This window comes from Festucalex cinctus, chromosome 2, assembly GCF_051991245.1.
Source record: "Festucalex cinctus isolate MCC-2025b chromosome 2, RoL_Fcin_1.0, whole genome shotgun sequence".
In the NCBI taxonomy this organism is placed as follows: domain Eukaryota; kingdom Metazoa; phylum Chordata; class Actinopteri; order Syngnathiformes; family Syngnathidae; genus Festucalex; species Festucalex cinctus.
The window spans coordinates 20,251,466-20,274,254 of record NC_135412.1 but is presented as its reverse complement, the minus strand read 5'-3'; the positions used below and the strand labels follow the sequence as shown (position 1 = coordinate 20,274,254).

At 41.1% G+C, this 22,789-nt stretch overlaps 1 protein-coding gene across 4 annotated transcripts; it reads right to left on the bottom strand.

Annotated features, from left to right (window-relative positions):
* Positions 1 to 1,549: 1,549 nt before the first annotated feature.
* On the bottom strand, positions 1,550 to 22,516 carry tead3a (TEA domain family member 3 a). Of its 4 annotated transcripts, none has more exons than XM_077513579.1 (13): positions 22,328 to 22,516; positions 12,406 to 12,645; positions 9,093 to 9,157; positions 8,876 to 8,938; positions 7,777 to 7,788; positions 7,133 to 7,243; positions 6,996 to 7,039; positions 6,835 to 6,896; positions 5,876 to 6,009; positions 5,630 to 5,800; positions 4,631 to 4,771; positions 4,386 to 4,538; positions 1,550 to 4,083 (listed from the first exon to the last, which is right to left on the bottom strand). In XM_077513579.1, exons 2-13 carry the CDS (start codon positions 12,410 to 12,412, stop codon positions 3,970 to 3,972), a joined length of 1,077 nt encoding a protein of 358 aa, XP_077369705.1. In that variant the 5' UTR covers positions 12,413 to 12,645; positions 22,328 to 22,516; the 3' UTR covers positions 1,550 to 3,969. The 4 variants fall into 4 exon arrangements, with proteins under 4 accessions (XP_077369705.1, XP_077369704.1, XP_077369706.1 ...); XM_077513578.1 differs by lacking the exon at positions 7,777 to 7,788 and adding an exon at positions 8,704 to 8,766 and having other exon boundaries at positions 8,903 to 8,938; XM_077513580.1 differs by lacking the exon at positions 7,777 to 7,788.
* Between the last annotated feature and the right edge of the window lie 273 nt (positions 22,517 to 22,789).

The following is a 22,789-nucleotide window of genomic DNA, read 5'->3' as shown; positions in this document are numbered from 1 at the left end:
ACATCCATCCATCCATCCATCCATCCATCCATCCATCCATCCTCTGAACTGCTTCCTCCTCACAAGGGTCGCGGGGAGTGCCGGAGCCTATCTCAGCTGGCTATGGGCAGTAGGCGGGGTATACCCTCAACCGGTTGCCAGCCAATCGCAGGGCACATAGAGACAAACGCTCACAAGCACACCTCGGGACAATTTGGAGCGCCCAATTAACCTGCCATGCATGTCTTTGGAATGTGGGAGGAGACCGGAGTACCCGGAGAAGACCCACGCAGGCACGGGGAGAACATGCAAACTCCACTCAGGAAGGCCAGAGCCTGGACTCATACCCGAGTCTTCAATACTGGGAGGCGGCCGTGCTAACCACTAGTCCATCGTGCCGGCCTACAGTTCAGTTATATTCAATTTTTAAGTTTAATATAGCTGCGCTATCTAAGAACGGTTTGTTGTTAAACATTTAGCTGCAATTTTATGTAACGTGTGCAACACATTTTAATTTATTTAAAGTAACTTCTATAATTAAAGCATAGTGCTGATGTTCAAACTGTGCATAACGTTTTATGAGAATATTACATATACTTAAGACTTCCTTAAAAATAAATAAATAAAATAAATCTAGAGACGTTATCCTGTGCTAAAACTAGAACAAAATATGTGGGAAAGCGACTCTGAAACTTACATAAGAAAATAGGGATGTAATGCTAAATTTAAGACTAATATCCCAGCTTCGCAATTCAATGCATCTTATGTATTGCAAATACTATGAAGGCCCAGTGATTTGTTACATCAGGGAAATGGCACAATGTAAAACGGACTACACAATGTTTCAGTTTTGTAAATGAGTTGCAACGCCGTCAATTTATGACTGCTATACAGGAGGAAAAAAAAAGCCACAGATCACTTACACTTCACTCAACGACTTTGTAATGATAGGAGGCAGCCAACATAGAGCCGGAACCTATACCATGGAATTGTGCCAATGCTGTCCTTGAAGATGACATGAGATCCTGCCTCGACACATTTAATGGTGTTGATGATAGACGTTGATAGCTCACATTGCAAAGCTGTGGTATGCGGGGTCTGCAGTAGAAGAGATTCTTTTTCACATACTAAAAATAGAAACGGTGCAGTATAAAGGGGGAAAAAACAAAACAAAAAATATTTGACCATACTATAGAAGTCATAAAAACTGAAGACTGTATAGACGTCATATTCACGAAGGGTTGCACTGATGCAGTCAAACTGACCATGTGACAAACTTGCAGCATGTGTAATTTGTTTGTAACCAGTAACACATTCAGCCAGCTGCTTGGCAGGTGAGCCGATTTGTGTACAGTACAGGAAATAAAAACCTTATAGTAAATGTGGCAATAGTGCCACCTATCAGTTGTACTGCTCTGTGCATTTATACAAACAACTTGTTTTGCGTGCTGCATTTGGAACAAAACTTACTTGTTGACACAATTTTTTTGAAATGTATTAAATCAACAAAACATTTCAGGACATTTGCAATCCAAACATTATTTTAATAAGTAAAACAGTACTCAGTAGGTCCTGCAAACACTGTGTGCTTTTATTGGCATAGCCTAAAAGGCACATATTCAAAGTACTGAGCAGATTGTGAATACAAAGACTGAATATGCCAAAAACGGCGACACACGGTTCCACACTGTGCATGTGGTGATTTAAGAGTGAATGTGTTGGCTCAAACTTTCATGACGCGAAAACAAACACACACTTTCTTGTCACGTCCAGATGATGATCCTGCTAGTAAATGAGGGTACGATAGGTCAACTAACAAGTGTTGCTTAATAATGGTTAAGTGTACAGAGTCAAAAATGTTCCACAAAGCAAAACAAGGGTCAGTTCAGAGGACTTTACCACAGAACACTGTGGGTGACCGTAACATGGACTGTACCTGTACCATGCTGGCATACATTTCATAAACACAAACAAACAAACAAATACAACTTTTAGAGTATTAGCGCTAGCTTTGCTGGTAAAAAGAACACTTGCAAAAAAAAAAAGAAAAGGATATTGAGCTCATTTTTGGCTTATAAAAAGTACCATTAAAAATGTAGTGTACACATCCTATACGTCAGTGCTCCTCAGGTAAGGGCTTTATGAAAGCACATTTGAATCCCAACTCACACAGAGGTAGAAATAATGTAGCAAAGGCAAATAAACAGTCTAGGAAGTTCTTCTTTTCAAAACACCGGCGACTTTGTGTGTGAATTGGTTTGTTGGCAATGACTAAAGTGACTCTTAACACTTTTAAGATTTTATCTTTTCTTCATCTTACCTCGTGGGTTTGGCGTAACCATTTAGTTGCCGTCTTGGTCAGGTCTCTCTTGAAGACGCTTTAAATCTCAATTTTTTTTTTTCTTAAACGGCTAAAATAAAGCAAATTGATTAAATGAAATCTTTGTGAAGTAAAAATAAAAAGTGAGAGAACATGGTTAAGTGTACACACCCTTGAATAACCCGGGATGTGGCTGTGTTCATGATTACCCAATAACATTCAAACTTCGACCTGAAGTGCCCCTCATTACTCCCAGATTAACTTCAGCTGTTCTATTATGCTTTTTTCTGACATTGTTGTAGTCGCATCTTACAAAACAAGCTGTGTACTGCGGAGCGTCTTCCACAGCATCTCAGAGGGATCACATTGTTCAAAAGGTAGAAAGTTAGACGAAGGGTGCCAAGGTGTTAACATGGAACACAGTGAATATAGACTAGCCTGGAAAGTCACACCCACTTTCTTGAAAGAAAGAAAGTGGGTCTGAAAAGGCTGCCACTGACTGCTTGAAATGGCCGGGCAAATCGTTTATTTGCTGTGATGTATTCTTCGTGAGCAACATCACTCGTTGGCGCTGGAAGTCTCTCCAAGTTCGAGTAGTCATGTTGAATTTACTCCATCCATCCATTTTCTTGACCGCTTATTCCTCACAAGGGTCGCGGGGGAGCTGGAGCCTATCCCAGCCGGCTTCGGGCAGTAGGCGGGGTACACCCTGGACTGGTTGCCAGCCAATTGCAGGACATACAGAGACGAACAACCATTCACGCTCACAATCACACCGAGGGACAATTCAGATGTTCAATTAACCTGCCAAGCATGTCTTTGGAAGGTGGGAGAAGACCGGAGTACCCGGAGAAGACCCACGCAGGCACGGGGAGAACATGCAAACTCCACCCAGGAAGGCTGGCGCCTGAACTCGATCTTGCATCCTCAGTACTGGGAGGCGGACGTGGTAATGAGTCAGCCACCGTGCCGCCCAATTTACTCCATATCACGTCAGCATCACAACTGAAGGAATTTCTGGCAAGCAATGGTAAAGTGACGGATGATAACAGCTTTTGGGGGAGATTTTCTTCAGATGGGCCTTAGTCAAGCTGGAGGGAATTGTGAACAGAGACATTTGTCAATGTTAGGGCAAACCCATCAGGCAAACAATGTCAGAAAATGCGTACTAGAACGTGTGAAATCCCAGTTATCAGAGGGTGTGTGCGCTTGTGCAATCACATAATCACGGTTATTTGTACTCCCCCTCGTGAAATATTTGAACAGGGGTGTGTAGACTTATCTACTGTATATCAAAGTCATCACAGTTAGTGACACATTGGCTTTACTGGGAATGATGGGGCTCACCTCGAATGCATCACTACACTGAGATACACTTTTACACAATTCATATGTTTTAGCACTTTTGGTGACATTGCATTATTGTTCTGTGAATTTGAATTAAAGACACTGAAAAGTAGTGAAATTATATAACAGACAAAAGAATATGAACAGATTATTTACATTTAAAAAAATATCACACGTTGTTTTGACTTTAGTGTTTCAAATATGAGGATGGGGCCACGCTGGTGAGGCATACATACACCGTTGGTGCGTTGGTGTCAATCGGCATGAGCGGGCTGAAAATGGCTGACTGCAGGTCAGACAGTCTATTGCGTGTCCGTTACGTGCTAGTCGTTAACTAGTCGGTAAACGTGGTACTGTGCTCCGTGTTCACTGGTGGACACTTCAAACACAAAAGCGATACACAACAGAGTCTCCTGAGTTTCTCTGTTGGACACCACCTGGTGGAAGGCAGGAGAAAGTGCAGGTCACAACATGACAAACTGCAAGGCACTCGTGGTTCTAACATGCCCTAAGTAAGTTTGTTTCGAGCAATGACGGAAATGTAGGTGCACATTCAATTCACTGAACAGATGCGAGTACACATACAAAACAATACACAGTGAATGTCTTTTGGCGAGTGGATAAACAGACTCTTGTCACTGTTCATATCATTTATAATCCTGCCAGTATTAAATTTGTTATCAAAGTTAAAGACTTTAGTTGGAGCATTAATTTAACATCACCAGCTAAATATACCAACCTGTAGTATAGTGAAGTTCTCCAACACGCTATTCATCATATATTTCTCCGGTAGATGTTTGAGTTTGTGGATAAAGTTGATCATATATTCACACATTGGTGATCGATGGATACGGAAAACGTGCTTTCCTCCTTCCGTATGCGCATACTCCGTCTGGGGTGTGCGCAGAGAAAGAGTGCTGAAAACCTCCTGCTGTTTTGATAGTCATTCGCATTCAAAAGCTGGTGTGGGTTTGCTTTGCTTACCTCCACTTTCTCCACCACCTGTTTGCCAAAGGAGCAGACTTTTGTTGAGACGCTGATTGTGATATTCTCTGCTCCACTGTACTGGCTACTCACACCGTAGAATGCGCTGGAACCTTCCTCAAGATCACTGCTCAGATCTGCCTAAATAAAGCATGAACAAAATGTAGCACGTTCATAATGCAGACTATTTTACAACACAACGTATAAAAGTAAAACTAGACTAAAGCCTAAATGTTAAATTGCTACTTTTCCCATGTGGTTTGGCAGATTATCACATCACAATTAGGGATTTAACGATATCCAAACGTCACGATATAATATTATCACAATATGAAGCTCACGCTACGATAATTATCACGAGGTTGTGGTGAGGTTGGTGATATTTAAAAAAAAAAGGTCACAATATTGTATAAAAAAAACAAAAAACAAAAAAACACACCTGATACTTGTTTAAAAAAAAAAAAAAAAAAAAAAAAAAAAAAAAACACAATATTGTACTTTTGTACATAACATCAATGTTATTATGTTTTATTATGTTATTGTTTTGTTGTTAATGCACGCACACAGAGTTCCTCCACGTATTGACTCGTGTCACAAGCATATTGCGTTCCCCTTCATCTGACAGTTAGCCTAGATTTTCAACATAGAAGGGCCAAAACATCCCTAATGAAAATTAAATTGCACTAAAAAAAACTAGCCACCAGGGGGTTCTACAACTACACAAATGGAAATCAACATGACTTCTTTTTTTTAACAGATGTATTGCATTTATATATTGTGAACATGATGACGGCGATATTGTGGCAGTTTTAATATTGCGATATTGCGCTTATCGTTACATCCCGAATCACAATGCATCAAAATTTTATTTTTCGTGGCATGAAATTAATAAAGATCCAATATATACATAACTAGAGCTGTCAAACGACGACATTTAATCACATCTTAGAATTTTGATTACCAAAGGATAACAATCCTATGGTAATAACGCTTACTAACCCAGAACTTGACAAGAAAGAAAGCATTGTGGGGCCCTTTCTCATACAGCTCCTTTAGGCCTCCCTTCTTCTCGGAGAACTTATCGTAAATCTGCCTGACATCAATGGACTCCAGCACTGGGTCGCTGTAGCTGGGGTTGGATGGGCCAATATGCACAAACAGATGCTTGTACTGCAAGAAGAGACGAGCAAATTTAAGAAGAGAAGCGAAAACAAGATGGACCTAACATTCCGTTTATGACTGTACCATCTCTCTGTCTTTCTGAGTCTCCATAAAAGCAGAGTACTCCAGAAGCCGTAGTTTTGCTGAGGCAATGGTTCTGTCCTGCCACACAGGCGCTGCGATGGCTGCCGGGCGAGGGGGAGGCAGGGACTCATAGTCTGCCAAACAGATGGAAACGGGTTGCCGCTAACCTTAGATTTCCCGTCATAAATAAGGCACCGTCAGAGTGGATCTTGTGGTAAATTTCAAAACATAAGCAATAAATAGGTATAAAGTAAGAAAAAAGTACAGTACAGTGGTCCATTTTTTTTAAACCATGTGGGTGTGCCTTAACTCATTTGCTCCCAAAAACGTATAAATATGTTCTATTTAAAATGTGCCCCAAAGACGTATTTATGTTTTTGTTTTTGTTTTTTGCTAGAGCATACAGAAGGGTTTGATGCATCCTCAACTGCAGTGAATGGGCTAAAAAAAAGAAAAAGAAAAAAAAAGCAGTAATTACAAAAACGGCCAGCAGGTGAGAGCAGATTAGAACAGCTCAACCAGGGACATGTTGAATACAAACAATTTCTCTGCAATTCTAAGTAGATTTGTGAATAATGGTGAAACTTAGCTATAATCTAATGCTAATTGTTGCAAAACATAAACAGATAGAAATTTTTTTCTGATGAAAGAAGAGACTCTAGTCTTTCTTTTGGTAGGGTACATGTTTTTAATAATATTCTGTGGGCCAAGCAAAATCTGTCAAAATTCAGTAAAACAGCCGGAAGTGGAGGGGGTTGCTTCAGTGAAAATGGCTGCGAGTGAATGAGTTAATTGCCTTTGACATTTACTTTTGTACAAAGTATTATTGCACATCAAGATAGTACATCCCACGTGGACATTAAAATAGTTCTCTCTTCACATTACTGTCCAAGTTAAAAGTTTATATGCTCACCTATGTCATATACTGCATAATAGAAACTCAAGAGTTCTATACTTACTGATGGGTGCAGGAACAGGAGCTGCTAGTGTTGTGTATGGCGGCTGTGCAAAGGGCTTGATGCTAAAAGAAAATGACGAATTAAGAAATTGTAGAAATTTCATTTTTACATGATTCTCTGGTTTCACTTCAGCTAGCATGTCATGCAAAAAGGATGCTTACTCCTGAGAATGTCCAGGCTGTCCTGGCACATGGCCGGGCCAAAACTAGACCAAAGAAAAAAGCACAGAGGGGAAAGAGCAGACTTTATTACAGTCTCTTATCCAGATGTGCGACTATGTTTGTGTGCGTCGACTTACCCTGACCGGTGGAGGGAAAGAAGCTTGGCTTTTCATCACACTTGCAGACACAATCTGAGCTGATGAAAGGTTGGCCACTGTCTGTAGTGCTTTGTCTTTGGAAACCTGGTCCTGAACATGAATAAAACGGGTTGTTGTTCCATTTGGACAAATCCAGAGACAATAACTCAACATTCCAAAGAGGTAGCATTCATGGCTACTCTTGACAGCAAGCCAGCCTGCATACACAATACACCATCCGTCTATTTATTTTCAAAATACAGCTTGAAGCCTATGAAAAATGTATATATTGGACAGCTTGGACTGATGCCAAGAAACTCACATTCACACCTTAGGGTAATTTGAAGTCTTCCAATAACCTAACATGCATGTCTTCAAATAAAATACTTCAGCATGATGCAATATCTATGAGGGATTCAGAACAGAGTGCAAAGCAGGTACAGTGTGATGCCAAAGCTGTAGATGCTAGTAGAGGGAACTGCAGCCACCACCATTACGGTACTAAAGCCACTTTAAAATATATAAACACACATAAGCAGATTTTTTTTATTTAGAAGTTGCACTGCATTGAGGGCAAGTGTTAACTGTGAGGCCAACAATTAAGCACAAAAGCAGAGTACTGTAGTAGTATGACCAAAACTTACCAAATTCATGGCCTAAGGCAAAGAAGAAATGTCAAATTAAAAATTCAGCATAGTCCCAATTAAGAGTGATGAAGCTGTTTGTCAAAAAAAAAAAAAAAAAAAAAAAAAAGGAACCATCCTGCCCTACTTAACATAAACAGTATTGTCCAAAAAACTTAAAACCTAATCACAAGATAGAGTGTTGTGTAAGATTAAAAGAAGAAACTGACCACTACAGGTATTTAAAGACATTTGGCTGATGAAAAGTTCATTACAGGACATGGCAAAACCACAAGAAAACTTTAAATCAGCAAAGATCTGAAGAGTGGAGGGGACACGGAGAAATGAATTAAAGCAGAAAAAGTTCCAAGAATGCATGGATGAGACTCATTAAAACTTTCCCACAAGTTTGTGCGAATGCATGCTGGGTCATGTGACACTTTGGTCAACCAAGTCCGCAACTCAATCTCATGCAAACAGCACTCCAGCATTATTGCCGTGCATTATTATTAAAAAAAAAAAAAAAAAAATCCCACACAAGACCATCAAACACGTTTATTCGGAGTGACACCTTGAAAGATGGAAAGAAAACAAGCAGGAAATCCTAAGTCAAAGTAGTTAAGATGACCTGATAAGTTTTTAACTGATTGAAAACCAAATTTTAATAAAGGTCCATTAACAGTCATCCATATCAACGTCAAAGCTCTAATGACGTCTCAAAGGCCCCTTCATGCACTAGCTAGTCCCCTATCTTTTCCCTTATGGTGCTATATGGTAGATTTAGAAATTGAGTCAAGTTGAAATGTAGCAAAGATGATTATTCCGTGGCATATTAATAAGAACATGCCAGTCAGCCTCGTCTCATTGAGAGGGTTAATACGGATTGGGTTGGCATGCAGAGCAGAGCAGGAAAGCATGGCGGCGACACTGAGCAGCACATGCGTGTACCTTCAGCTTAGAGTGAATCTCACGAGACTTTCGTTTGGCCAAGACTTGCAGGTGACTAGAGACCTGAAGGCGGATGTAAAAGGTAGGAAGGCAGCAAAGAGGATAGGAGGAAAAGGAAAAAGGAAAAAGAAGACAGGAGATAAGCTCAGACGTTTATCCGGCGGGCGCCCACCTTGATGCTCGCCTGGTATTCACGCACCCTCTTGCGGGCCAGAACCTGAATGTGACTAGACACCTATTGGCCAGGGTAAACATTGGGAAAGACGCATAACGTGTTCACAAAGGATTGATGGATTTAGTTTATAAAAAATATTATTTAAGTGGCTACCAAACTACAATAAAAGATCACACACTAAAGTAGGTTGCAAAATTGTAATTGATGTCCGTACCTGTTTGCGTGTGCGTGTCTTTCCTGTCCGTAGTTTAATATAGCGAGCTATCAGCTCATTTCGACCTGGAAGTGACAAAGAGAAATGACATCACAATGGGACTCCACAAAATATTCATTGTTAAATGACAAATAGTGTCAATTTGAAGCAACTTGTTGATGCAGTAGGCTACGTACAGAATTGAACACCAAACAACCAACCCTAAAATTCATTCACCCATTTATTTATTTTTTTAAACGGTTCTTGACAAGCATTTGTTGCTTTTTGTTAGCTGAGGTTTAACTTAAAATGGAAATTGCCCAATAGTCACAATGCAATAACTGGACAAAATAATGACAATAAAACATTGTCAGGCTACTAAACTGTAAGAATTCCTTTAAGCATGTCACAGTACCAACAACCTGCAGGCCGCAGACACACTTGACTAAAACAAATCCTTATCCAAAGTGAGCTATGGTGAGGTACCACTAGCTTTCAATCAAGATAGCGGAATGTATGACCAGTTCAAAATATTGAATGAAAATGCACAACTTCCAGGCATTGCGAGTAAAGTTTAGGGGTTCTGTTAAAATACACTCACTTCAGGCTATATGGCTCTTACTTGGAAAAATAAAATAAAGTTACAGTATAATTCACATTATAAATGACTCATTTGCGGTGCGTCGATCGGCCACTGACCATGATGGGCCGATATCCCGGGAAAAGTAAATGGTCGTTGGTAAATGGTCTTTTACGTGTAGCGCTTGTTAACCTCCTCAAAGCACTTCACACCGATTCCGCATTCATCTACAGCACTGATGGCGCAGCATCATAAGCAACTAGGAGTTCAGTATCTTGCTCAAGACACTTCGGCATGGTCACAAGGGCCGGGAATCGAACCCACAACTTGCTGGTTGAGACACAACCACTGAGCCATATCGCCCCCATTCCACCTGATCAGTTTTAGCAATTGTTGTTCATTCAGAAAAATATTGCAAAACTTCTGAAAGTCAGCCAGCAGAAACTGAAATACTGTAGCAACTGAAATGACAACTAAAACAGCAGGTGGTCTGATACGCTATTATTCAAACTCAAGAAATCAAAACTGTTTTGTTTGTGTGGAAGTGAACATGAAATGAACATGAAATTCTGAATGTGACAGTAAAAATAGTTTGAAGTTGAACCATATGGAGGATTAACTTTTGGCTGCTGCGGGACTTTTATAGACTCCCTTAAGGTGAAATCAAAGTTGGTAGTTGTTGCTGGCAAAGGGCCATATGGGAGATGAAGTGAAAGAGGAGGAAAAACAGGACGGAGGTCATCATAGTTAATAGGCTTCCAAAATGTGGTTGGGAAACTGCTTGGTCAGCCATTTCTCTCACGGCCGCCCCCCTCCATCCCAACCACACCCAAGCAGCTGCTCATCTACTCACTGCAGCAAATGCAAGAATTCAAGAGGATAGGGACGAAGGTGATTGAATCAAGCCTCACTGACCTGATCCAATCCAAGCTAAAGCACAAACGCGCTATCATCATCATCACCACCACCACCGTCTCCCCTTCTGGGAAGTAGAGTTGCTGAGTCATATCAGCTTAGACTGTTTACCAGAGGAAAGAACACCTCAAATTCGACAAAGGATGATGACTCAGATACACAGCAGTCACCTCCAATTCCCAAAACAGGACACGCACTTTGCTGGAGTCTGTCATTGCTCCAAAAGGAGACTTGCTTTTTACATTAGAGGCTGTTTGTGACATAGAAACTACTGGAGCCCAATTTCACTGGACATTGTACAGGAGGTGTCACAAATGTAGAATTAACGAAAGCAATTAAAACTAAACTGCAGTCTGCGCCCAATTTGGGCAATTTTGGGCCTAGACCAAAGGCTTCAATATTAGTGTTGTTCAGATACTGTTTTTTGGCCCCCGATACCGATACCCAGCTTTGCAGTATCGGCCAATGCCGATACCATACCGATACCTAAGGTTTTTTTTCTCAACATGAAAAAGCTGCCCTGCCATTGGTTTAGAGCATTCAAGAGCCAATAGGATATCTTAGATCAGCATGCAGTGAACATGTCACATATCAGTGAATGTTGTGCATGAGCAAGACACAAGATGCTGCATCCAAAGTCCGTTATTAGCCTTGGAATTAATGGTATCGGCATGTTACTTGTTAGTAGTCACCGATACCACTGTTTTAGTGTAGTATCGGGGCCTCTGCCGATACCAGTATCGGGATCGGAAACACTATTCAATACATAAAGAAGGCACTGGAAAAACAAATTAATATTATTTAGGGCTATACCAAAAGCCAACCTGAATTAAAAAAAATAAATAAATCAGTTTTGATTGAAAAAATGCAAACGTATCAAATTGAATCATTCTACTTTAAAATACAGTGACATACTTATCGAATTGTCTTGTCAGAGAGATTGATCTTTGAAGGAAATGCCATAGTTCATTCATATTGTAAAATAAACATTGCAACATACCGTCTCAAACTGAATCAACCATATTGTATCAAATTGTAAGTCCACTGAATCAAATTGTTCCACTATAAAAATAAACTGACTGAAATCGTATCACACCCCATGTATCGAGATACGTATCAAATTGTATATATTGGAGACATGCACTCTCCAAATATTAATAATACCAAGTGCATAAGTAGATATACATTTTTTCACCCATTTATGATGCTTGTGTTGCAAAGTACAGCAATAAATTTGTCATTACATTGAATTTTATACAAGGTGTGTCAGAAAAGTTCCAGGACTGATATCAGAGAATGAATCCAAACTACAATTTCCCATTTTTAAGTAAGTCTCATAACCATCTGTGTCACGCATTCATGCACTCCTAGAAAAAAATAAAAATAAAATAAAATCTTTCAGGGTCCTCCGCAGCTCCATCGGCACTGCTATCGTGATGTCATCCGTGTCCTCAAAACTGGTCCCCTTCAGCTTGGGAGAGATGTGAAAAATAAATAAAATCACACAGAGCAAGTCGGGATGAGGTTGCTCCAGCATGGCGAAGTTCTTCCGGGCAGTGCGAGCGGGCGAGTTGTCCTGGAACAATCGGCACTTATTCCTGTGCACTAAATAAGGCAAACGCCAAATAATCTCTTTTCAGACGTGCTGGTTGATCGCCTGGCTCTCAATCAAGGCGAACACAGAGTTTGAAATATATTTTATGACACTAGTCCTGGGTCCTTTCTGACACAAACTGTACAGTATGTATCCCTTAGACTCTGCACAAATTTAAGACATGGAAACTGACAGACGCAACTTGTAAAGAAGGTGGAAACTGGAGTAAATTGGCTCTTTCTCACCATACATCTTGCCCTCATCTGAAAGTATAATCTTCCTCCTGCCGCAGGGAGGGTAGATGGCCAGAGCTTCCTGAAAGCTCTGCTCAATGTCGGGACTCCACACCCCTTCAGGATCGCCGTCCAATCCCCGCTCTGCCCCGTCGCCAAGTCCATCTCCATCACCACCGCCCTCCTCCTGCGCCCCGTCAGGGCTGCTACGGCAACTCCACTCCGACGCAATGATGACGGCTCCAGCCACACCTTGAAAAGACATTATCATTCATCAAAAGGTTACTAATGACTTTTTGCAATACAAAAACATCCACATTCAATTATAATATTATTGTTATGTAATGGTGTTAATGTTTTAACTGCCACTGTTGTGTGCACATGGTGTTATCAGGGAGGTGGTCACCTTCCTCAGATTCCACACTTATTAATTCTTATTTGATTTTCAAATCTGTTTGCTTTGTATCCTGTTAAGTAGTTACCACCTTCAATGCACTACTGTGGTAACACACTGACATGAGACGAGTGATTGTGGGATACACGATAATGCTATTTTCAACCGGTACGATAAAGCAATATTTTATGAAGTGCCGATGTCGATAACCGATAAGCAAAACCATATTTTTTTTTCCGAAATTAACTTGAATACAAATATACTTTGAGTCCTACTATAAGCCGAACATGTACAAATACAGGTACCATTACATTGAAACATAAAAGCAGAATTTAATTGACATTTCTTCTTCAAAGACAACCAGTAACTCATTTTATGTTACTGTGAGGAGTTGGGCACAATTTGAGCCACAACCACAGATGCACCAACGCGCCAAGTCTACTATTATTTTCTTTATTATGTGGTTTATCTGTATGACGTCAAATCATTTATTTATTTATTTTTTTAAATCTGGCAGTTAACAGTTGTTGAAGACAGTGTGAAAGCAGACTTCACTCTCCTGCAAAAACTAAAGCGAAGTTCACATATTAAGCTAATGGCTGGTGTTATTACCCTTTGTGTTTCAGGTAGCAGTTTTTATACAGACCTTCCTTGTTAGGGCCCGAGCAGCGACCGCTGCGAGGTCCCTATTGTTTTTCGTTCGAATTATTATTATTATTATTATTCTTCTTCTTCTTCTTCTTCTTCTCCGTAAACGATCGCGATTTTGGGTACCTAAACATTTACGAAAACTCACCAAACTTTGCACACTCCTCAGGCCCGGCGAAAAATTTGATATTATGAAGTCGTCATAACAACGTGACTCTATAGCGCCCCCTAGCATAGAAAAATATAAACCAAGCCCGGCATGTTTGAGCTAGAGCAACGAAAATTGGCAGGCACGTGTAGCACCCCGAGACGCACAAAAAAGTCTATTGGGACCATGTAGCTAAAATGTACAGGAAGTGAGCTATGAATTTTTTAATGTCCAATTTTGGCCTATTTTGGCACATTCACTGTGGTCATGCTTTTTCCCCCTTTGCAAACATTTTTCATCCAATTGACTTCAAACTTGGCATTTATCATCTCAAGACCTGAGAGAACAACTGGGCAAAACATCTTGCCTTTTTGAAATACTATATGACGGGGGCGGGGCATCAAATATTGCCTTTAAAATTTCATTTGTCCAGAAAGAGCAAATGCTTAATAACTCCCATGTTCAAGCTCCAAAAAATCTCAAACTTATCAGGCAACGTAATAGTCACGGCCTGAAAACATCTATATGATAAAATTCAGTTATACATATAGCGCCACCTAGTGGTTACAATAAATGTCATACTTTACGTTTTTAGCTACTGCGCTGAGCTCGTTGAAGGGATCCAGTTGAAAATTGGTCAGAAAAGCCTTAAGATGTTGATCATGCCCCACACTGAATATTGTAACTTTTCGCCAAAGGGTGTGGCCGCTACGGTGACGCAAAGTCTGAAGATTTTTCTTGAAAATAAAAGCTGCATTAACTTGACCGAGATGATCCTATCTTCTCAAAATTTCACACATTTGATGAGAGTCCAGCCCTAAAGACATCTACTGACTTATATTTCATCTAACTGATAGCGCCACCTAGTGGCAAATTTTTTTCTTACGAATTTTCTTCTACGTTTTTCTCCACACACGTTAACTGGACCTACCTCATATTTGCTCAGATGAGGGTTTCGACCTTCATGATGTCACAACACGAAGTTTGTGAGTTTTCGCGAATTGTTGTGGGTGTGGCTCAGCGCTGTTCGCCAAGAAAACAACGCCAGTTTTGAGGGTCTAAACATGCACAGAAACTCATGAAACTTGGCACACACATCTGGCCTGGTAAAATAAGCAATATTTTATTGTTGATTGTGCTATTTTTACAAAAATGACTCAATAGCGCCCCCTAGAAGTTCTTAATGAAGCAGCCCCGGTTGTACGTTTAAGCAAAAACGACGAATATTTTTAGGTGTATGAGGGAGCCCAAGACCTACAAAAAAGTCTCTTGGACCCATATGCTAAAATGAACAGGAAGTGAGCTACGAATTTTTGAATGTCCCATTTTTGACGATTTTTGCACATTCACAGGGGGCAGACTTTTGCCCACTTCTCCTACACGTTTCATCTGACTGAGTTAAGACTTGACCTGGACCATGTCAAGACCTGAGCCAACGACAGGGGGAAAAATCTTGACCTTTCGAAATACTATATGATGAAGGCGGGGCATCAAAATTTGTGTTTCGCACTGAAAAAGGATATGCTTAATAACTCCCCGGTACATGCTCCAAAAAATCCCAAACTTGACATGTATGTTTATCGTCAAGGCCTGAAGCTATCTCTATGACAACATTCGGTTATATATGCAGCGCCACCTAGCCCTTGAGGCATAAAAAAAAATACCCCACATACGGTATTTTGTACAAAAAATGTAAACTCATTCTAAGTGTGATAACGAAGTCATTTATGAATATTCTTTTAGTTTCCACCACTCAAAATGTTCACTGGCATCAGACTTATCCAAACATATATATATTTTTATTTATTTTTGATAGCCTCTGTGGACATTAAAAGCAATATCGTGAATGAAGGATATGCTTAATAACTCCACGGTACATGCTCCAAAAAAAATCCCACACTTGACATGTATGCTTATAATCAAGGCCTGAAGGTATCTCTATGACAACATTCAGTTATAAATACAGCGCCACCTAGCCCTTGAGGCATTTATATATATATATATATAAAAAACCACATACGGTATTTTGTACAAAAAAATTTAAACTCATTCTAAGTGTGATGACTAAGTCATTTATGAATATTCTTTGAGTTTCCACCACTCAAATTGTTCACTGGCTTCACACCGATCCAAACGTATGTACGTTTCCATTTTGTTTTATTCATTTTTGATTGCCCCTTTGGACAATAAAAGTAACATTGTGCAATGAGTACAACGAGCGATGATGTGTATATACATTTTTACAAAAAAATACCAATCAGGGCAACTCATTGCCTAAAAATAAAAAAGGACGCTGATTTTTGCAGGTCTTAACAATCACCAAAACCCGTTGAGCTTGACACACACACTGGCAAAAAAATATTCTACATGTAAACGTTTATTATGCCATTTTCAAAGAAATTTTGCTTCCAATATGCCAGTACCCCAACGTGCCAGTACCCCAACGTGCAAGTACCCCAACGTGCAAGGACCCCAATGTGGCCCGGGCTGCGAGGGCCCTTTATAGCTGCTCGCAGCTCTAGTTTTCCAGTCAGGTTCCTTCTTGATTGGCTACATTCCGTTTCATGTCATAATTCATGAGTCATGACTCGAGAGTCGCTTGCTTTCTCCACACACGAAGATTTTTGGCTTTAAATATTGAACTAGTTATTCAAGAATATTGGCCCCAACCCATTTTGGACACTATTATCAGGACTAATTCACTCTGAATACACCTCAGACGACAGGCTAAATCGTACACAATAATCTCTTAAGACAGAAAATAATTTGGTGGTTATCGTTCTTTGTCGGGAAGGCTCAAAAACAGGACAAAAACAGTGCAACTAGCTTTCTGTGTAGCAGGCCTCATCCATATTTTACAGAGCAGCCCAGAAAGCAGAACGTGTACAGCTGGGTTGCAGTACTATGGTGACAATTAGTTTTCCTCCCCAATAACTGGTGACGTGGTGTCAAAATCAGCTCTAATATGTGTAGCCTGCCTCCAATATTAGTCTATTCACTTCGCAAATAGCCCTGGTTAAACTAGCAGAGCCAAAATCTCCTTCATATTAACTTCAAAAAAAGCCTGATCCCTTGTCTGCATCGACCGCATGAGGAAATTACACATTCTTGTGTTATTGTTGAGGATGTTCCAAGTCTCTTGAAACACACGAACAAGACATCTGCAACAGAACTCCGACTGGTGTGTAATGTTTTCCAGAGAGTGGCTAACATGGTTCGCGCCACAGTCGGGCCACAGAAGGATCAGTGTGGCCGCACAGCTTCCCCTGCTGCGGTGGCACAGGGCTTTCCTATTTTCAATCACTGGCGACAGGACTGTGCTGTTGCCATAGAAATCGGGCAGGCCCGGAGTGACATGGTTAGAAGAGAGCAAAGTTTTAAAGAAAGAACATTGTGATATAGAGGGGGAGGGATTTCGTACGTGACGGACTTAAAAGTTGTTGTGCAACAGGTCGTAAAGTACAAAGATGCCATTTCCTCTGGGTTTGTGTCTGCTACTGGTGAGAATCGGCAATTCTTCGGCATTTGGATTTTACTGTCTGAAGCCATAGAATCAGGTTATCATAACTCTCTTCCTGCCAAGAACGTTGATTAACGTTAACGGAAGTCCCAACAAGTACCGCCAGTAACATTAATTGACGTCAACTATGGGGGTGGGGGGCGTCACTTACTATGGCCAGCAGATGGCAGCATTGTATCTCTTTTCAATAGGCTCCCATGGCTCAAATTACATGACAACATGGCGGATCTTAAGATTTACATTTTCAAGGATGTCGTGAACGATCAAAGCGATTGTCACATTAAATCTAATTTACAGAGCATCACTAAACAAAAAATATTAGCGTCAAAGTCTTTGTTGTGCAGAAAATGTATCTTTTCACAGAAAGCTTGTTTTCTCCAACCCCCTAGACCCCCCCCCCCATTATAGCTTGGTGTCACTCAAATGATCCATTTTTAAATGGTGATTACTAAAGAAAAGAAGGAGGTACAATCACATTGTTTTCCAAGTGAAAGAATGGAATCGTCTTTCAAAATGCTATCCACCATGTTTACGTAGTCATAGCACACAATATTCTGTTCGACTTAAACAGTGAATGAAAATGGTTGAAATCGGATGGCACTGTAGGGGTTGTCTTTTTGGATGTTTGAGTTTAAGCCATAGAATCAGGTTATTATAATGATTTCTTCAAAAGATTAATTCATTGAATCGTTCAGTGCTCTGTCATTCAACTCTGAGGTTCACATTCACTAATTTACTGAGGGACTGCACGTTCAAGGAGCATAGCACAGTACAAGCACTGCAATTACTACATGCATTGTGAGCATGAGTCCTGGCACAGTACACTGACTGAACATGCTACATTGATGTCAGCAAGAACGTGTTAATTTTAGCAGTATGTTTTGCTTACTGTAAGTGAATCAACTTCAAGTACTCTGCCTTGAGTGGTCACTCTGTGTCCAGAACATCAGTGATGCAGCAGCGCCACTTTCAACACAGTACGTGATTGTCAATCACATCCTCTGCGACAGGGCTTTCTGAGCGCAGGCTGTTTGTTCACTGAAAGTGTCGTGTTGGTCTGATAAGACTCCACTTTCAATGTGTAGCCTATGATCGCACGTGAGTTTCACAACTCTTGATGTTAGGTTATTACTATTATTACTCTGTTGGGATCATGGAGATGGAGCTTGTGGGTTTGTTTTCATGTGAATTGACTAAACTTAGCTGCTAGCTTGGAGAAACGAATGCCAGTGAAACAGTATTCCCACGAGGCGGAAACAGAACCAGAAACTGTTGCCGTTCACTGACAGATACGTATCATTCATTCATATTCAGAGCGTGACTCACGCTCACTGAGGTGTCAGTCCCTCCATGTGGCATTTGCCGAAAATTAAATTCAGCCGGCACACCACTGAATTCAACAAAACTGAGAAAGGAACCAATCAGTTTATTAGGTGATTCCATTCAGTACAAAATGTTAACGGAAAAGTTTGTCTGACCAAATTGTCCGTGAATCACAACACTAGTTAGCACTAGACGGGACGACTTAAAAAAAAGAAAAAAAAAAAAGAAGAAGAAAAAAAAAAAGTAAAAAAAAGTTAAGTTGCATTTGGATCCAAATCAAGCACCAAGCAACATTGTTCTTGTTCTGGCCTAAGCATAAAAATCAATAAATAATTAATTAATAGAAATTATATCCAATAGGAAACTTTGTGAAAGGCAAATTACAACTATGCAGGAATTCACTGTGCAGCTCTTGTACTGGACCTTGAGGCGAGAAGAAATACCAATTAATCCATGCATCGCAGTATTCCGCAACCCAATTCAATATCGATTCACCTTCTGGCCAGTAGGGGATGCTTTGAGTGTGATTCCTATTGTATCAAAAATCTAAAACAAGCTAAAGAGGCATGATGCCCACACTTTAAACTTTTTAAATGTGACATTTGGAGTTGTTTTAGATTACCATGTACATCCAAAACACAGGAAATAGACAAATTAAGGTCTTAACTGTCCCAGGTAGAATTGCAGAGGCGTGATGCCAGCACTTTCAACTTTTAAATGTGACATTTGGAGTCATTTGACGATTACCATGTAAATCCGAAACACTGGAAATAGACAGATTAAGGTCTTCTAACCCCGGGTTTTCACTGGATGCGGTTGCGGTGCGGTTGCGGTGCGGTGCGTCTTGACTGCGTGCTCCGGACGGGTCAATTTTTTTGTCAATCCACACCGGCTCCGCACAGCTGCGGTCCGGCAGCTCCGTCGCCGCCCACTTCCCAACGTGTCTCGCGGGACCGCGCGCGCGCGATCATGTGGCATTTCACAACGAGAGGTGGACTTCTTTTGATTTAACCTTTTCTTCTTCTTCTGCTATGAGATTCCATGCAGCATCATTTTTTTGTTGTCCTTGTAAAGTATATTAATAACGAGAGTCGGGTCAGTGCGGGTCCACTCTTTATTTCTGTCTTCCCCGTCCGGCTGCCGCTCAGTACGGCAAGCGAGACGGGCACAACAAGCAATCGCGAACATCAAACTCACAATACATTACAGTCCTTATAAAAAGGATGTGCCGTGTCATATATTATTTTGTGGTTTTCCACCTCCAATATAAACCTCTCCTCGTCCATGTTCGCTGGTGTCTAAACCGTGAATGAGCACATGGCCCGGCGACGCCCACGTCACGTTTTGCTGAAAAACTTGCGAAATAGGAGCTGGTGAGTGTTTTATTCTGAAAGGTAACCGGAAATTTATTTTGAAACTGCCTCGGTCTTCCTGTCCCGCTCGATGTGTTTTGTGCAAGCTTGCCATTTGCCGGAGGCCTACCGCTGCGGCGTCCGGCAAAAATAGAAAATAGGCTATCCTTGCGGAAGGCTTGCGGCACGCCGCAGGCCTTCCGCAGTCGACACGCAACGCACCCGCAAGCGGTGTAAACTGCACCATTCGAATGAATGGAATCTAATTGCTTGCGTCGCCGGACCGCACCGCAACCGCACCGCAACCGCAACCGGTGAAAACCCGGGGTAACTGTGTGAGGTAGAATTTTTAAAATTTCATGACCATGTCTATGAAAAAAGAAATACAACTTATGGAAACATGCACATTACATTTTCATGTTTTACCAGGACTGCGCAAAATAATCCAAATTTAATTGGATGCCACAAATAAACTTCATCGCCCGTGACATTTACAATTAAAATGCAGGCTGTGCTGCATTAGTAGAACTCAGCCAAACATGAGGGGGCGATTGCATGGTTAAGGCTTCATTAAACAATATGTGAATAGCTTTCAGTGCAAAATGAATCTTTAAAATTAATGACTATTTTGAAATAAGCGATAATAAAAATAAAACTGAAAGGATTAAAATTTCCCCAGGGCTAACTGAGTAACTACTCATAAATCACTAACATGATGAACTGTGATTAAGAAACGCAAAGTTGGGCAAACCGTCAGTACGTCAACATTGGTTGACGGATGCCCACCTATCAGCGAGGGCTTCTACATTCTTCCTGAGCGCTTTATGATGCCTTATAAAAACACATGGGCTGAGAAAGACCGTCTGTACTGACCCCGATCGACGTACGTACACTGCAGTCGGTGCTCATTCCGTGTATTTTTACAAGGCTTCGTGTCACAAAGCAGTCGCCAAAAATGCGGACGCACTTACCGAAAGGTGAGCATTTCTTTTGGCCACCTCGGGAAAAAATATGATTAACAAATTGATCTAAATAATTGGGATGAAAACTTTGGATGGAATTATGCAGCCCTATGGTTTACACCAGGGGTGGCAAACTGCGGTCCTCGAGGGCCGGAGCCCTGCAGGTTTTATAGATTTCCCTACTCGAAGTGCAGCTGATTCCAATTAACAGGCTCGTTATCAGGCTTCTGCAGAGCTTGCTGATGAGCTGATCATGAATCAGCTGTGTTGAAGGAGGGAAATATCCAAAACCTGCAGGACTGCGGCCCTCGAGGACCGGATCTCGCCACCCCTGGTTTACACAGTAGTCTTTTTTTTTTTTTTTTTTTTTTTGTAGTAATCATTTTCTACTACATATGGTAAATGGCACTTTATTTATGTTGCACTTTTCCACCTTACAAGGCCCTCAAAGCGCTTTCACATTTTTTACTACCCATTCACCTATGGATGCACAAATAATTATGTTGTTTTGTTCCTCAAAAATACTGTGACACAACATATATGCTACAGAATCAATATAAAAGCAAAGCATTTAAATTAGTATTCACAACCTAAAGAATCAAAATTGAATATGATTACACAGGTGGACCTAAAGTTTCACTAGAGTGTTTAGAAAACTGCAAGAGACTACAGAAGAGTATGTTTTCGGCTAGAATGCGTCTGGTTGGTGCAAAGAAAGTACATGACTTTGTGCACTGTTTGCACAGTGGCTGTTTCTTGCAATATCGGTATACTCTATACAGTAACTCCCGGCGGCCAAAAGGTCAGGTGTTCAGTGCAGTGGGGAGTCAGGCTAGCTGCCACGGAGCTAAATAAAGCAATGAGCTCAGCAAACGCTGACAAGACACGCAAACTACTGTGACAACAAGATCCTTGCTTGAATGAGAACAGCACTCGCCCTCTCTCTGGAATGGATGATCCACGTTTTGCTTTGCGTGCTGTTTGCGTTTGTGTTTTTGTTTTTACGAGAATCCTCTGGCGCTTTCTTGAGCTGCAAACTCAGTGAGCAGTGCATTCAAATGAATCAAGTTTGAAAACAACTTTCGCGTAAACGTGAAAACTTAGCACACTGGAGTTACATCTGCTAGCATGAGGGGGAAAAAAAACGAACCCACGGAGTGCTTTAGGTTAGTTTAGAAAAACGACCGATGGTTTAATAAAAGCCCAACACAAAAGAAGCGAAATCACAGCAAGACCAACAGCTCAGAGAGCATTTCGGTCACGATTTTGACGGCTTTAAAGTAACCGGACAAATCCAAGACAAGCGGTAGCTAACGCGCCGACATGCTAGGTGGTTAGCTCGTGTGCTAATAATACCGCAAGTAAAGTTGGGAGACGCTTGGGGGGGAAAAGTCGCCCGGGAGACGGCAGAATACCAACCAAGCCCTCCAAAACACACGCACACGAAGCTCTGAAATCTCAAAACACCGGCGCGTATGCCAAGTATCCAGAAAACTTCCCGAGAACACATCGGCCGACGCAAGACGCGGCGTGAAAGTTGCAGCGCACAACTAAGACAAAGAAAGTTTGCTGGACACAAGTTCTCACCTTGTGACGGCTTTGCTGCTCCGCCGCCGCTTGGTTGGCCCACGCTCGCGTCTTAAAAAGAGCGCACTCGCCGAGAACAAGATGCAAAACAAAGAATTTGACAGCAAAGGCGGAATTGCCGAGTCGGAGTTTGCCGTGAATCGAGAGCGCGCCGTGCACGTACTGACTTGACAGAGGCGTGGCGACCCCAACACACGCAAATGCGAAAGTTTTGCTGCCCCCAGCAGCACAAACTCCTCCCAGCAAGTCACAACGTTTACGCACTTACGATTTACTTGTATCCCCCCCGAATTACAAACTTACGTTCGCTTAGCAATATCATTTAATTGTAATCACATTTGCAATGTGTTAGACTGTTTAAAAAAAATAAGATAAAACTAATATAAATGCAGCATTCTGATTAATATTGCGTTTGTAAAATATGAAATAAAAATCACCTTGTTTTTCCTCTATCTCAGGAGG